Source organism: Syngnathoides biaculeatus, chromosome 4 (genome assembly GCF_019802595.1).
Source record: "Syngnathoides biaculeatus isolate LvHL_M chromosome 4, ASM1980259v1, whole genome shotgun sequence".
NCBI classification, from domain to species: domain Eukaryota; kingdom Metazoa; phylum Chordata; class Actinopteri; order Syngnathiformes; family Syngnathidae; genus Syngnathoides; species Syngnathoides biaculeatus.
The window spans coordinates 1245701-1262062 of NC_084643.1; the positions used below are offsets into that span (position 1 = coordinate 1245701).

The following is a 16362-nucleotide window of genomic DNA, read 5'->3' on the forward strand; positions in this document are numbered from 1 at the left end:
TCCAATAAAATGGAGAGCTGCGACGTCACCCTTATAAACTTGTCTCGACAGACGACAAAATTCCCTTTGAGGGAAAAATCACAAGGCCAAAGTTGACGCTTTTGGGGTTGCAACTTTTGTTGACTTACACCGCCACCGTGTGGCCATCTTTATCACCGAGCCTCGCAGCTCTCGTTGCGTCCCTCTTTTTTTTTTTAATTTCTCTTCTGACGCGCTGGACGTCTCTGGGTTTTGTTTCTTTTCAGCCACGCCAGTCAGGCCACCGTCCGCGCTATCAGAAATGTGAAGCGCGCCACATCATTTGCACGATGAGCAGCTTTTGGATCCGATCGAAGTCGCGCGGGTTTCACCTTGGGGGAGGGACGCGAAAAGACCCGAGCAGTTGCGGAAAATCTTCCGCGTCAGACAGTCAAGTGGAAAGGGAATTCTATTTTGTTGGAGGCTCGTCGAGGGTCGAAAGGCGAAGGTGAGGATGATGATGCAGGAGAGACTATCGACAGAGTAAAGCGATCAAGTGTTGAGGAGACGAGCTGGCTTTTGCGATGAAGGATCGTCTGGCCGATCTGACCGCCGTAAGCGTCGCTCATTGCTTGGATGCAAGTTTTCAGTGTTTTTTTTTTTTTTTTTTAAAGTAAGTTTTCCTTGCAGAGGAGAGCATCGGCGGACGAAGATGGGCTCGCTGTGCCGGTGGAGCGAGAAGGTTTGATGGAGGGTTTCTTCAGGAGGGTCAGTGAGCGGACTTGTGCGCCCATTCGGGTTTTTGCATGCGAACATGATCCACAAGTTGCCCTGTGCAGGTGGAGGAGCTTCGAGCGCTGATCGACCGGATCCACGTCCAAGTGCAAGACATGAAGAAGGTGCACAGCATGATGCTGTCTGCGCCGCACCCGGATGACAGTAAGCCGGTCTTTGCCGGACTGGACTCATTGCCAAGGTTACACCTTTTGATGTGTGACCGAGGCTGCAGTTTGACTTTGCCGACTTTTGTGACTTCTTGCTTCTTTTCCCGTCATTGTCGATGCTTGCCAAGCAGTTTTTATCACATGAACGTGACTTTACTATCCGATCGAATGTAAATATTTAAATGTTCAAGATTTGGTCGGCAGGTTGGATCAGATGGTAAAGCGTTGGCCCCACAGTTCTGAGAAGCTGGGTTCAATCCCGGCACCTCCTCTGTGGAGTTTGCATGTTCTCCCCGTGCCTATGTGGGTTTTCTCCGGGCAATCCGATTTCCTCCCACATCCCAAAAACATGCAACATTAATTGGACGCTCTCAATTGCCCCAAGGTGTGATTTTGAGTGTGGCTGTTTGTTTGTCTCTATGTGCCCTGTGATTGGCTGGAAACCAGTTCAGGGTGTACCCCGCCTCCTGCCCGTTGACAGCTGGGATAGGCTCAAGCACTCCCTGCAACCCTCGTGAGGATAAGCGGCAAAGAAAATGGATGAATGGACATTGAAATTAGCGATACCCCAATTTTTCATCAGAAATTCTCAGCCTCGTTCATATAAGCCGTTTGGGAGGATTGATGTGATTTGTAGTCCGGCTGTTGGTCTCTATGTGCCTGGCGATTGGCTGGCAACCAGTTGACAGCTGGAATAGGCTCCAGCACTCACACGACCCCCGTGAGGATAAGCAGCTAAGAAAATGGATGGATGTTTAAGATTTACAGACACCTAGAGAGCGCATGAAGTTCATTGTTGTGTTTGCAATTTCCCATAGGGTGAGCCATCTGCAATACTATATTCAATACAATTCAGCGCAGTTGCACACAACAGCAAACGGTGAAAACGATAATGAATATTTTGTGAAATCAGCTCTTTTCTGACAGTGTCAATCAAATGTTCACATTATTAATGAAAAAGCGAACCTTTTCACATGACTTGTGACAAGGATTTCATTGTAAAGGTAGTACTTGTTTGCTTTCCTCTGCTGAAAAATATGTTTTTTCAAAAACCTTATTGAGTTTACAACTACATTGAGCAAGTGGCTCAAGTTTTGCGTCCGTGAGGAAAGTCACGACGCGAGCCGAGAGCGATTTCGCGCGCAGACTTGCCGGAAGTCACCCGACGTTTCCCCGTTGCCATCTCCCGTGGAGTCAAAGTCTGCTTTCTCCTGCAGAAACAAAAGATCGTCTTCACGCCCTGACCAGCGATATCAAGGGCAATGCCACGGTGGTGCGGACAAAGCTGAAATGTGAGTCCGCTTCCAAAGGCGTTGCGCTCCCACGCAGGGCACAAGTCATTAACGTCTGCGCTTCTTGCACCCAAGCCATGGAGCAGAACATGCCCAAAGATGAGGCGGCCGAGGCATCCTCCGTCGGCTTCAGGATCCAGAAAACACAGGTAGCCCTTTACTTAGCAAGTCACTGTTCAGTACATTATCGAAAGTATCCAATGAGTTCGAACCGGAAAAGGGTAACTTGTGGCATCTAGAATCGATGGCGAAGTATGGAAAATGAAGGTCGAAAAAAACCCCCAAAACATCTCACCGTCTGCCTTGTGCTTGCGTTGGTCTTGCAGCACATGGTGCTGTCCAGGAAGTTTGTGGAGGTCATGACCCAGTACAACGAGACACAAGTTTCTTTTCGGGAGCGAAGCAAAGGACGGATCCAAAGACATCTGGAAATAAGTAAGGCACATATTTTTGCGGGGGAGGTCAGAGTGCAACCGCAGAATGGAAGTTACAGTTGTGTTCAAATTAATAGCAGTCCAATGTGGCTAACCAGATTAATCCACGTGTTCAGTAGATTTTAAACTAAATATTAGTTTAGTGATTCAAAGGACGGGTAAATCCAAGAAAAAAATTGAACCAAGTAGTTTTGAGTTTGTGAAGTCAATGGCAGAAGATTTTTTTGAATATACCTGCTCCTCCTGGTGACAATAAAAAGCAATAAAAAAAATATACTGAAATGTGGATTAAAGTGGTTAATCATATTGGACTTCTACTATTTTGAAGACTACTGTATTGATGCTGTTCAGCCACAGCGCTCAGCTCATCATTCCGTTTGTCATGCTTGTTTTTCTGTCCCGATAACGTTTGTGAATGGGAGACAATGGACCTTTCCGATGGCGGTCTTAAGCCCCGCCCCCTTAGCCATGTCCCACAAGTTTCCAAAATGGCGATGGAATAGAACATGTTTGAAGTTGAATCTCTTTCGCGTATTCCAGATAATGTTGGTGTATGTTTTTTGCCAAATGTCCGACAGAGGTCTCGACTATTTCACGCAAGGATATGTACAGGGAATTAAGATTTTGGACGGATCAGGATGCAATGTCAAGAGTTACAGCAAAATGTTGGTGATCGATGCAAAAAAGTTTGACGCCTCATAAACTTCATTTTGAAATCCAACAGGATAAAATAGTGGAATTGTACTGCGCATGTAAAGCAGGGTGAGTACTTTTTGCTTGGAAAGATCACCAGTAATATCATTGTTGTACGTGCGCTCTTCCTCAATCCTTAATCCATTGGAGACACTTTGTCAACTGTGTTTTAGGCTTTGCAAAATGAACCAATCGAGCAGGATATCTTTCATCAGAATTGCACGTTCCCCAAGCACATCTGAGGACTATCGTCTTGGTAACATTAACTTTTCCAAGCGCCCGCTACTGACACCTAGCATTGCTTGTGGGACAATATGGTGAGAGGGGCGTGTCAAACCAGGGGTTAAGACAATGCAGCTAACTGATTGGCTATTATTGTACGAGTGTTTGACAGGTCGGAAAGGTCCATTGGACGATGTTTTTCCGGATGCAGATCGAAGATTTCAGGCTATAAGCTCAGTAGACTCGATCTGATTGGCTATTATTGTACAAGTACGAGGTCGGCAAGGTCCATCCTGTCCACAGACAGAAAAGTTGCAAAAAAATACAAGGTCGATGGTGCTTGTTTCACCCCTTGCTCCAACTTGTTGCTCATTAGACATTGTGGGGGTGTTGCCTTTTTTTATTAAAGGGGAAATCCACTGGTTTGCATTCGCAATGTATCCAATAGGTCATGTATTTTGATAATGTGATGTTAAATCCTCTCTCATTTCATTGTGTTTTGAGAAGTTTTTTTTAATCTTCCCGATCAAGCGATACTGCTATTTCTTCATCAGATGAGGATAAATCCGAGAAAGCAGCGCTGGCCATAAATGGTGTCCCATGTAATCAGGCCTTTGTCGCGGCACGGTACACGTCACGTCCGCACACGTAGGTCATGTGACTCGCGAAAATGGCAGCACCCCGGAAAATTGGTAATTATCAATAAAAAATTTTAAATGAGAGAGGATTTAACATCATATTGTCAAAATAGAGTATGTTACATGACCTATTGGATACATTGTTAATGGTAACCAGTGCATTTCCCTTTTAACTCTATAAATATGTACAGAGCTGATTTTTGCATTGACCAAAGTTGAAAATGTTTCTTTTTCTTTTTTTTTTTTTTTTTGCTGAGAAAGCCCGCACACTTCTCCTGCCTCAATTATAATTGCACCATTTGTTTTTGACGACGCATAACTGAATGGCCCGCATTAAAAGGCGTGCGGCAAGTGTGTATTGGATGTTTGCTCGGTTTCCCATGGAGAGCAGACAAGAGTGACAAATGGGTCCGCTCCCCTGGGCCCTGCGGCCCGCATTAATGAGAAGCTCTGGCGGTCTGAAACCGGAGAGGCGCTGTGCGCTGTGTCACCGTTGCCGGGACGACAGCGAGAGGCATTGTGTAACACGATTTCACCTATATTTGACACTCCTAACAATAAATGACACCATGCCGAGTGACCTTTTTTTTTTCTTTTTGTTGCCGCTTTTTGTTGTTAGCTTGAAGCTCTCTGAGGAAAAGATGAGACAAAAGGGTGTGATATCCAGTAAGCACCTTCCTCTCCAGGGGGTGAGCAACGGGAGAAATGGCTTTGGGAGGAAAAAAAAAATCTGTTTATAAAATCTCAGGTGCTGCTTCTGGATAAGAAATGTCGATTATGTGTTCCTGGGTGACTTCTAATGAGTTCTATTTTGGGGCAATCTTGATCCCAAAATAGAATGAACGAATAGCCATTGTCAAGTTTACGACGTCCACCGCATGGATCAGTTGCTAATTTGTTCCAACAAATGCTTACAATTTTGCACTCAGTGTCCCGCGACAAAAAGAAAATGCTGCTGATCCCAGTAAAGCCTGGCCTTTGTTTGCATTCAATCAAAATAAGGAGCGACTGTTACCTGCGTGTAGGAAAGACAGCATTTTGTCGGTAGCGCTGTCCCTCGGGAGGAGGACGACAGCGATATTGTTAGTTAAGGGACTTGGTCTCGGTACCCAGTGGGCTGAACACGTAGCATCCTTGTAACAAGACCTCATCTGCAGGCTGGGATTAAACGGGCTGCAGTGATTTTTGGGGGTTAAGGCTCTGCTTTTGTTATTACATTGGTGCAAAGTCAACATTTGAAATAAATGCAGACATCCATGCGTCCATCCATCTGTTTTGTCCTGCTCATCCTGTTTTAGTTCCCATGTGGTCTGGAGCCGATCGTTGCTGACTTTCAGGAGTGCGGGTGGTGCTAAAAGGGTTAACCTTCCACCTATGAAGAAACAAACATTCACTCATATTTTCTAACATATGCCCCCCCCCAAAAAAAAAACATAAAAAAACAAAACCCTAAACATTTGAATGTACGTGTATCCCCGCATATAGAGCTCGTGCACCTACGTCATCAAATCACATCACTGGCCGGAAGTGCCGGTCAAGCAAAGCATTTGGAGACGACGGTTCGGTTGGAGACGACACGAAAATACGTCTCCCAGAGTTTTATCCGATACTGTTAAACATTTAGAAGGTGATAATAAATAAGGTATGTGGAAAAATGAGAGACACTTGGCATAGAGGACCCATATTTAATGCCGAAGTCGATTTTTTCACTGATAAGAAATTGGACCGTTAACCCGCTTCCGCTTGTCTTGGACAACTGGATCTACACGTGAGTAAGTCGTCGAGATTTATACTGAAGAGTTTGAAAGCATAGAAAAGTCCAGATGTATACAAATACTTTGTTGCTGGATCTGTGCTCAACGGGGAGACGGCTCGTGAACGCGGAAGTGTGTTTGGCTACACGTTAACCTTTGCCGAAATCCATCATCATTTATCTGGTATTCAATTCAAATGCCAATATTTAAATAAATGACCCCTGGTTTTACACAAACTCGCATTCATTAACTATGATTGGGGGGGAAAAAAGAGGACAAGCAAGTCGGCTCCTCCGTAGCATTCCCCAAGAAGTATTTATAATACCAAGTTGGCTGATTTGAGAACAATGCATTAAAAAACAAACAAACAAACAAACAAAAAACAAGATGGAGTTAGCTCCTCTGTACACGAAGCGTGTTGCAGCCACAGGTTAAACTTCGGTAAAACTCTCTGTGACAGCCATTTTTTTTTTTTTTAAATATGCTTTGTTCTCAAATGACTCCAATGCGTATTTAAAACAAGAAAATAAATCGCTGGGATAGGCTTCAGCCCTCGTACACCGAAGCGTGTTGCGGCCACACAACCTACGTAAACCTCTGTGAGCGACGGTCTATTATCTTTTTTTAAATATCCATTGGACCCGTTTGAGAACAATGCATATTATTATTATTTTTTTTTAAAAAGTCTGTCGGAGAGGTTTACCAAAGTTTAACGTATGGCCGCAACACGCTTCCGTGCACGTTGGAGACGACTCCCTGGGTTTTTTTATTTTTTTTTAAACGCATTGTTCTCAAATGAGCCAACTTGCCATTATAAATACTTCTTGGGAATTTGAGATTCAGAAGAATAATTCCGACCTGAAATGAAGTGATCGCTACACAGTCGTGTGTATTTGGTTGGGCACCATCCATCACGTTTAATTCCGAAATCCATCGATCTTTTGTCGTCTTTTCAACTGGTATTCTATAGAATGACCTCTTTGAATATCTGTCTTGTCTGTTGTAACAATCAACAGCACAACAAGTCTCGGGCATTGTGAATATTCTGCTCCGGTTCAACGTCCCCCCACACTGTCGAGCAGCTCTTTTTGACCGGCAATATGGCGCCGTGAAATGGTGACGTCACATGCACGAGCTCTATAGCGGGGGCTCCACCGCAAGCCAGAGATGTTGCATCAAGGTCCAAACATTATTCAGAAATGAAAACATCAAAACCAGTGTGTCAGCCACTGGAAAGTTCTGGATTCACCCATTCACAGATGTTGAAAAATCGCAGGTTTGAGTATCATCTGGGTTCGTTCTGTTGTGTGGAGTTTGCATCTTCTCTTTGTGCTTTTGTGTCTTTCACTCTGCTTTCTCCCGCATTCCAAAAGCACCGATGTCCAGTTGGTTGTCTGCATATGCCCTGCCGTAGATTGTAGATTGCGCTACACTGACAGTCGGTGTTACGAAAACTGGATGAATGCATGGATCGATGACTGTAATATAATTGATGAAAACCTTACTGGCAGCATGGCATCAGAACAAAATGTTACATTTAGGTGTCACAAGACATACTTTACTCTTTAAAAACCCCAATTTTAGCTGGACGGGTGACCACCAATGAAGAACTGGAAGACATGCTAGAGAGTGGAATTCCATCCATCTTCACATCTGAGGTAAGGTTTAAAAAAAAAAAAAAAAAAAAAATCAACCAATGACTCAAATAACTGGTACACAACTGATCATTTACTGGCAAAAAAAAACCTGTTGTTCTTTTTCTGAAGTTCTGTAGTCTCAAATTTATGTATCGTTTGCTGTTCTTGTAGATCATTTCGGACTCCAAGATCGCACGTCAGGTGGTGGATGAGATCGAATCACGCCACCAGGACATCATTCGATTGGAGTCCAGCATTCGAGAGCTGCACGCCATGTTCATGGACATGGCAACGCTGGTCGAAACTCAGGTACACACTCAACTCGGCCGCATTGCCGCTTCTTTTGCTTTCTGAAAAGCAGTGCCCTGAAGACCCACTGGCGATCAGTCCAGGGTGTAGCCCGCCCCTTGCCGCGATAAGGCGCCAGCTCTTCCAAGACCCCAAGTGATATTGTGTCTGTCATTTGTTTTAACAAAACTGCTAAATGCCCCCACGACATTTGCATTTGCCACATAAAAGTATTCCTGATCTATCTCTCTTGTAGGGAGAAATGGTCAACAACATCGAGAGCAACGTTTCCAATGCAGCTGAATACATTTGCCGAGCTAAAGAAGAAACCAAAAAGGCCGTAAGATACCAGAAAAAATCCAGGCGGGTAAGTGCTGCTTCAGAAAGATTCTGCTGCAGTCGGGCACCTTTAAGTAAGGACAATCAAAGAAGTTCAAAGTATTTGCTCACCAAAGTTTCCCCATTATTGTCAATTATCTGTGGATTTTGACTATCCTGACCCGGTCCCTGTCCCCCGCCAACTGTCCACTGTACTATGAAACAATTTGTTAATAGTTTTCCGTGAGTGTCCAACTCGGCCACGGTCATAAAAGATTTCTGTAGTCATTATTCCGGTTTCAGGTTGGATGAAGTCGATATTCTTTGGTTGGCAGAAATTGATCATCCTTGCCTTTGCTTTGCTGATCCTGCTTGCCGTCATTGCCTTGATTGTGGGCTTGTCCGTCGGACTGACCAAACCCCCTGCTTGACGCGCCGATCAGAGAATAAGGTAATCATTTTTCCCTCCGTCCATCTTTTTCAAATGTTGTCCTTCAGTCCAGATATTTGCACCCCTAACCCCTTTTAACAGAGACCACTCTGCTTTCCTGTGAGTGGAGTTGCGAGTGTCCTCATTTTCCTCATTGCACGAGTTGGCGTCTTCGGGTGAAGGATTACGTGGGTCACGACCTCACAGTAATCTCTTGTTCCTGTACTGATCACGTTTCCAATAGCGCCGTCTCATTGACCTTGTAACCGCATTACAGGAAGCAACCCAATCAAGTATGACAAGTTGTCTTGTTTTTCATCTTTGCAGCAGGAACACAAAAACCTCGTGACCGCACTCAACCTCACTGGCCTCAACATTAGCTACCACTGCGCCTTCAAACAAGATTTAAACAAAAACTGTTGAAATTCTGAGTCTAAAAAGTCATTTGATGACAAAATGTCTGCCATCATCAGAAAGCGGAGACGTATTGATGTAATCCAACGTGATTCAGCTCCTCCATTGGATTCCATTGTGCAAGTGTGCCTAATGTTGCGGCTCTCCAGTCTAGAGTTCTGTGATGAAACCAGTGCTGACAGATTTGTGGGTATTTTGGAACACTGATATATTGTAGATCCATTTAAAACAACAAAAAAAAGGTCTGTTGGACCTTTCTTCTTTTGTGATAATATTCTAGTTTAGAAATGCAGAAAACAGCCTTTTGACTAACATCCACCGACCGTAGCATAAAGACAAAACAACAACAAAAGCACGTTTGCAAGAATGAGGTTTATGTGGCAGACTTCTGTTGTCCTGATTTTTCGCCGATGTGCGAGACCAACAACAAAACGAGTCACCATCAGGCCAGCCCAAATGTTTCATAAGCTCACTTGAGCTTTTTGGGCTTTGGCAAAGCAATTATTGACTCAGAGTCACCCAAAGTGAATACGAGTGTGTTTATATCTCAGGATCTTGTTTGTTTGCAACACTTTTTGAAAAGAAGGAATGTTCCTTTTGTGTCAGATTGTCCACCTGCGATTGAGCATTATTCATATGCTTAGCTTAACTTAGCACATATGTGAACTTAGAACTCAAAAATGTGAATTTGTGCCTTCTCTATACCTGATTAAAGCATTTTTCATTGGGAACGCGATGTGGGAAAGGTGTGTAAAAATATTTTTGATGTCATTGCTAGGGCACATTTTACTCATTGTGGGAAAAACAATCATTTATATTGCTTCAATCTTGTGAATTATATTTTGTATCAAAGTTGAGTGAAAAATGTGAATAAAAATGAAATAGTTTCAAAACATTACTTTCGCCATTATGTCCACATGAGGTCACGATGCCCATCAGTTGATCAAAAATAAGGCTGAGGTTTTATTTCCCCAAAACATTGAATATTATTGTAAGATTGTGAAACATTACACAATTGGAACATTAACATTTCACTTAAATATGGAATTCAAATAGAAAAAGCGCACATACTTTTATTGAAATGTATTGTCGTTAGGAAAACGTACGTTTGAACGTATGTTTTAAAACAGTGTGAAAAATGTGAATAAAAATGAAATCATTTCAAAACATTACTTTAGCCATTTTGGAGAAAGGTTGATATTCTGTGCATCCAAGAGAGCAGGTGGAAAGGTAGTAAGGCTAGAAGTTTGGGAGCAGGGTTTAAATTATTCTACCACGGAGTAGATGGGAAGAGAAATGGAGTAGGGGTTATTTTAAAGGAAGAGCTGGCTAAGAATGTCTTGGAGGTGAAAAGAGTATCAGATCGAGTGATGAGACTAAAATTTGAAATTGAGGGTGTTATGTATAATGTGGTTAGCGGCTATGCACCACAGGTAGGATGTGACCTAGAGTTGAAAGAGAAATTCTGGAAGGAACTAGATGAAGTAGTTCTGAGCATCCCAGACAGCGAGAGAGTTGTGATTGGTGCAGATTGTAATGGACATATTGGTAAAGGAAACAGGGGCGATGAAGAAGTGATGGGTAAGTACGGCATCCAGGAAAGGAACTTTGAAGGGCAGATGTGGTGGGACTTTGCAAAAAGGATGGAGATGGCTGTAGTGAACACTTATTTCCAGAAGAGGGAGGAACATATAGTGACCTACAAGAGCGAGAGGTAGAACCACGCAGGTAGATTATATTTTGTGCAGACGATGTAATCTGAAGGAGGTTACTGACTGTAAAGTAGTGGTAGGGGAGAGTGTAGCTCGACAGCATAGGATGGTATTATGTAGGATGATTCTGGTGGTGGGTAGGAAGATTAAGAAGACAAAGGTAGAGCAGAGAACCATGTGGTGGAAGCTGAAAAAGGAAGAATGTTGTGCAGCCTTCCGGAAAGAGGTGAGACAGGCTCTCGATGGACAACCGAAGCTCCCGGAAGACTGGACGACGACAGCCAAGGTGATCAGAGAGACAGGCGGGAGAGTACTTGGTGTGTCATCTGGTAGGAAAGGGGAGAAGGAGACTTGGTGGTGGAACCCCAAAATACAGGGAGTCATACAAGGAAAGAGATTAGCGAAGAAGAAGTGGGATACTGAGAGGACTGAGGAGAGGCGAAAGGAGTACATCGAGATGCGACGTAGGGCAAAGGTAGAGGTGGCAAAGGCTAAACAAGAGGCATATGAAGACATGTACACCAGGTTGGACACGAAAGAAGGAGAAAAGGATCTCTACAGGTTGGCCAGACAGAGGGATAGAGATGGGAAGGATGTGCAGCAGGTAAGGGTGATTAAGGATAGAGATGGAAATGTGTTGACTGGTGCCGGTAGTGTACTAAATAGATGGAAAGAATACTTTGAGAAGTTGATGAATGAAGAAAATGAGAGAGAGGAAGAGTTGAAGAGGCAAGAGTGAAGGACCAGGAAGTGGAAATGATTACTAAGGGGGAAGTCAGAAAGGCACTACAAAGGATGAAAACTGGAAAGGCAGTTGGTCCTGATGACATACCGGTAGAGGTATGGAAGCAATTTGGAGAGATGGCTGTGGAGTTTTTGACCAACTTATTCAACAGAATACTAGCGGGCGAAAAGATGCCTGAAGAATGGCGGAAAAGTTTTCTAGTTCCCATTTTTAAGAACAAAGGGGATGTTCAGAGCTGTGGGAACTATAGAGGAATAAAGTTGATGAGCCACACAATGAAGTTATGGGAAAGAGTAGTGGAGGCTAGACTCAGGACAGAAGTAAGTATCTGCGAGCAACAGTATGGTTTCATGCCTAGAAAGAGTACCACAGATGCATTATTTGCCTTGAGGATGCTCGTGGAAAAGTACAGAGAAGGTCAGAAGGAGCTACATTGCGTCTTTGTGGATCTAGAGAAAGCCTATGACAGAGTACCAAGAGAGGAACTGTGGTACTGCATGCGTAAGTCTGGTGTGGCAGAGAAGTATGTTAAAATAGTACAGGACATGTATGATGGCAGCAGAACAATGGTGAGGTGTGCCTAAGGTGTGACAGAGGAATTTAAGGTGGAGGTGGGACTGCATCAGGGATCAGCTCTGAGCCCCTTCCTGTTTGCAGTGGTAATGGATAGGCTGACAGATGAGGTTAGACTGGAATCCCCTTGGACCATGATGTTCGCAGATGATATTGTCATATGCAGTGAAAGCAGGGAGCACGGAGAGGAACAATTGGAAAGATGGAGACATGCACTGGAAAGGAGAGGAATGAAGATTAGCCGAAGTAAAACAGAATATATGTGCGTGAATGAGAAAAGTGGAGGGGGAAGAGTGAGGCTACAGGGAGAAGAGATAGCGAGGGTGGACGACTTCAAATACTTGGGGTCAACAATACAGAGCAATGGAGAGTGTGGTCAGGAAGTGAAGAAACGGGTCCAAGCAGGTTGGAACAGCTGGCGAAAGGTGTCTGGTGTGTTATGTGACAGAAGAGTGTCTGCTAGGATGAAGGGCAAAGTTTACAAAACAGTGGTGAGGCCGGCCATGATGTACGGATTAGAGACAGTGGCACTGAAGAAACAACAGGAAGCTGAACTGGAGGTGGCAGAAATGAAGATGTTGAGGTTCTCGCTCGGAGTGACCAGGTTGGATAGGATTAGAAATGAGCTCATTAGAGGGACAGCCAAAGCTGGATGTTTTGGAGACAAGATTCGAGAGAGCAGACTTCGATGGTTTGGACATGTTCAGAGGCGTGAGAGTGAGTATATTGGTATAAGGATGCTGAGGATGGAGCTCCCAGGCAAAAGAGCGAGAGGAAGACCAAAGAGAAGGTTTATGGATGTGGTGAGGGAAGACATGAGGGCAGTTGGGGTTAGAGAGGAAGATGCAGGAGATAGGCTAAGATGGCAAAAGATGACACGCTGTGGCGACCCCTAACGGGACAAGCCGAAAGGAAAAGAAGAAGAAGAAGAAGACTTTAGCCATTTTGTCCACATCGGGTCACGATGCTCATCACTTAATCAAAAATAAGGCTGAGGTTTTATTTCCCCAAAACATTGAATATTATTCTAACATTGTGAAACATTATGCACAATTTGAACATTAACAATGCATTTATATATGGAATTCAAATAGAAAAAGTGCACATACTTTCATTGAAATGTATTGTTGCTAGGAAAACGTACCTTTTAACGTATGTTATAAAACAGTGTGAAAAATGTGAATAAATATTGAAATCATTTCAAAACATTACTTTGGCCATTTTGTCCACATCAGGTCACGATGCTCATCACTTAATCAAAAATAAGGCTGAGGTTTCATTTCCCCGAAACATTGAATATGATTGGAAGATTGTGAAACATTATGCACAATTTCAACATTAACACTGCACTTAAATATGGAATTCAAATAGAAAAAGTGCACATACTTTCATTAAAATGTATTGTCGCTAAGATACCCTACGTTTGAACATATGTTTTAAAACATTAAATGCTACTTCAAAGTTAAACACAACTGAACTTAACCTGTACATTCATTCTTTTTACCCTTTATTTTCTTGGTATCAGTTGATAGGTATTTTCATTCTAATATATTGCACTCTATTTTATGTTTAACCCTCTTTGGACCACATAAAATTTTGCAAGGAGAAAAATCTGATACTTTTCAGAAAAATGATACTCTGGATTTAAAATTTTCACTTATATTGAACCGATTGCAAATTTGGAACCCCTTCCCGGAAAGGGTTAAATGAATTTTGCTTTATTTGCATTTAATTTAATTTAGCGATTCTTTTGCGCACACCTAGAGGAAGCCAGGGCACCACTGATGTTGTGACGGGTGGTTTTCTGCGTGTTGTCGGTTCGAAGAAAGATGTGACACCGGGACCTTTTAGGGGATGATTTCATTTTATTCTGATGGAATAATAATCAGGAAAAACCTCCGTATAAATTTAAGACTGTCCGCTCGACCTCCTCTCTCCCAGAGGAAAATTGTACAAAAGGGGTCCGTGACTACGCGGTGAAACACAAAAAAACATATCGGACGGAATAAACATAAGAAACTGTAAAATTTTGTGCTCCACAAAGAAAATAAAGATACGATCGGCAACCCGGAAGTCATTTCGGCTTGTCACAGCGTCATGTCTGAGATCCTCGACTGTTTGAAAATGCCAGTTTTATAAGTGAGTCTGTTGACATGTACCCACCATGTGACGGGAAAAGATATAACGATAATATAGAGACTAAAAAAAACGCATTATAAACGGATAATATAACATAAACACGGTCACCCACCTCTCCCAGAAGAAGACAGCACAACAGGGCAGAGGCGGATAGTGGGCACCACAGAAGAAGAAGCATATTACAGAGGCGGCGCACTGGATCGGGTTGTATTTTCTTGTCAGGTAATTACAGAATTTATATAATTAGAAAAAAAATGTATTTCCAAAAATATCGACCGATTGGTTTACTGTGGCAGTCGTGCAGTCGCGAATCTGAATTCACGTGCACAATTTTGGAATGGCAGGAAGTTGAGGTCCGCACGGGAAGGCCGCAGTCGAGATTCCGACTCGAAACCTCCTGAGCTCACAAGTGTGCGTGACGCTGATGTCCAAAGGCATGTTTCCATACACGCAGTACTACTTGATGTTGAGTCATATCAATTTCTCATCGTGGTCTGAGAAAAATATACAGTAATATAATAATGAAAATTATAGTAAAAATCAAGACCTACGTTGAGGGTGGCACAGTGGAGCAGCTGGTAACGTTGGCCTCACAGTTCTGAGGTCCCGGGTTTAATCCCCGTCCCGCCTGTGTGGAGTCTGCATGTAGGTGTGATTGTGAGTGTGAATGGTTGTTCGCCTGTATGTGCCCTGCGATTGGCTGGCAACCGGTTCAGGGTGTACCCCGCCTCCTGCCCGTTGACAGCTGGGATAGGCTCCAGCACTCCCCACGACCCTCGTGAGGATAAGCGGCGAAGAAAATGGATGGATGGATTAAGACCTAGGTTGATTGACAGATGCTGCTCTTTGGGTCTCTCCTGAATTGTAAACATTGTATTTTACCATGAGTATAATGTTGTGTGAATGATTCTTTCCCCTTCAATTAATAAGATGCTGAATGACTGCTGTCAAAATAATGTACATTTGTCAAAGCTCATTTTCAACAACTCTCTCTTCGTGATTATTATTTGATTTCACGAACAACACAGTAACGGTAAAAATCAGATCAGAAGAAAACATTTTTGACATTTCAAGCGAGGTAACATTTAATTTAGCTTTCTTTTTTTTTTCCATGTCATGTGTTTCCTGTGCCAGCTGTGCAGTCTGCGCTGTCTGTGTGTCCCGACAATAATCCGACATCCATTTATTATGTAACTCCGCTGGATACAGATATTTATAATCTGAAGTTATGACATCACCCGGGCACCCAGCGCAAGCGTTGGGGCTGGCATGCAAACTGCCGCGACATGGTAGGTGACTCGCTGAAGACAATCTGCAGCACGATGGCCGCCGCTGGGCTCGTTCTTTTTTTATGACCCCTTCCTTTTCACCCCAGGGGTCACTGGGGTGGCCGAAGTCTTGCAGGGTGGAGCAACTCCTGAAAGAGTCTCAGAGGGACGATGTCGTGAGCCCGAGACAAAGTTCGCCTTCGGCCGAGAGGAGCGGGCAGACGCCGAGCACGGCCAAGGTGAGCCGGGGGTCGCTCGCGGACGGCCAGAGACACGTCCCGGCGTCGGTCCTAACCCTTCGCGGTCCGGCGTGCGGACGAACTCGGGCAACCTCCTTCGGTGCCAGCTTTTGGATTCACTCGGCAAAACTGATGTAATTTAGCTCTCATCACAATTCAATTCTGGATAACAAGAAGTAGCAATGGTCAGCAACTATTTATTGTCTTAGAATTCTACAGATATCACGTTGGTTTTTCTTCATTTACAATATGTTAACTTTTTCCAACTATGGTCATCTTTTGTTATTTTTAGGGCTTTGTTTCTATGTAAAGGTATTTTCTCTTTTGAATTAAAAAAAAAAAAGAGGCTCATGCCCTGATCTTTGAACAATGATGACATCTAATTGAAAGGTTCTTACGTTTATCAATGTGTACTGTTCAATTTGCAGGAAATGACGTTTATAACATTTGTTAAATAAACAGTGAACAACTTGGCATAAAAAAACTGACCTGAACAAGAGAAATTGATTGATTGCAAAGTTGTCCTAAATCAACAGGAAAAAAAAAATCGACAACTTCCAGTTAATATTTGTTGTTGCTGTAATCGACTGTAATATATGAATACTGGTATTTTGGTGCGTTGCAAAAGGGAGCTCGTTTGTTTGAGTCCATCGTGTAGCCGCAG

General features: G+C 43.4%; 3 protein-coding genes across 19 annotated transcripts in view; 2 read left to right on the forward strand and 1 right to left on the reverse strand.

Annotated features, from left to right (window-relative positions):
• The window catches only part of adgrd1 (adhesion G protein-coupled receptor D1), a 57441-nt gene extending 42582 nt beyond the window's left edge, over window positions 1-14859 (reverse strand). For 5 of the 9 annotated variants that reach the window (XM_061816640.1, XM_061816633.1, XM_061816638.1 and 2 more), the window contains exons 1-3: window positions 14304-14406; window positions 5197-5553; window positions 2490-2619 (exon numbers count right to left, since the gene is read on the reverse strand). In XM_061816640.1, the coding sequence (XP_061672624.1) occupies window positions 2490-2555 (66 nt within the window). In that variant the 5' untranslated portion in view covers window positions 2556-2619; window positions 5197-5553; window positions 14304-14406. Of the gene's footprint in view, window positions 1-2489; window positions 2620-5196; window positions 5554-14303; window positions 14407-14742 lie in introns of those variants that run through there. The other 4 variants (XM_061816634.1, XM_061816636.1, XM_061816635.1 and 1 more) reach the window with 4 other exon arrangements.
• stx2b (syntaxin 2b) lies at window positions 262-10026 on the forward strand. 7 transcript variants are annotated; one of them, XR_009794545.1, is made up of 11 exons: window positions 262-572; window positions 649-726; window positions 798-897; window positions 2120-2343; window positions 2521-2629; window positions 7520-7593; window positions 7744-7881; window positions 8117-8227; window positions 8514-8629; window positions 8711-8814; window positions 8936-10026. XR_009794545.1 is itself a non-coding variant. In XM_061816648.1 (11 exons), exons 1-10 carry the CDS (start codon window positions 543-545, stop codon window positions 8607-8609), a joined length of 885 nt encoding a protein of 294 aa, XP_061672632.1. In that variant the 5' UTR covers window positions 262-542; the 3' UTR covers window positions 8610-8629; window positions 8711-10026. The 7 variants fall into 7 exon arrangements, 5 of the variants coding, with proteins under 5 accessions (XP_061672632.1, XP_061672630.1, XP_061672631.1 ...); XR_009794546.1 differs by having other exon boundaries at window positions 8711-8796; XM_061816648.1 differs by having other exon boundaries at window positions 2120-2194; window positions 2270-2343; window positions 8711-10026.
• LOC133499094 (peripheral-type benzodiazepine receptor-associated protein 1-like) overlaps window positions 14101-16362 on the forward strand; it is a 58324-nt gene continuing 56062 nt past the window's right edge. For 2 of the 3 annotated variants that reach the window (XM_061816650.1, XM_061816653.1), the window contains exons 1-3: window positions 14119-14413; window positions 15326-15480; window positions 15567-15698. In XM_061816650.1, coding sequence (XP_061672634.1) covers window positions 15478-15480; window positions 15567-15698 — 135 coding nt within the window. In that variant the 5' untranslated portion in view covers window positions 14119-14413; window positions 15326-15477. Of the gene's footprint in view, window positions 14414-15325; window positions 15481-15566; window positions 15699-16362 lie in introns of all 3 variants that reach the window. The other variant, XM_061816651.1, reaches the window with a different exon arrangement.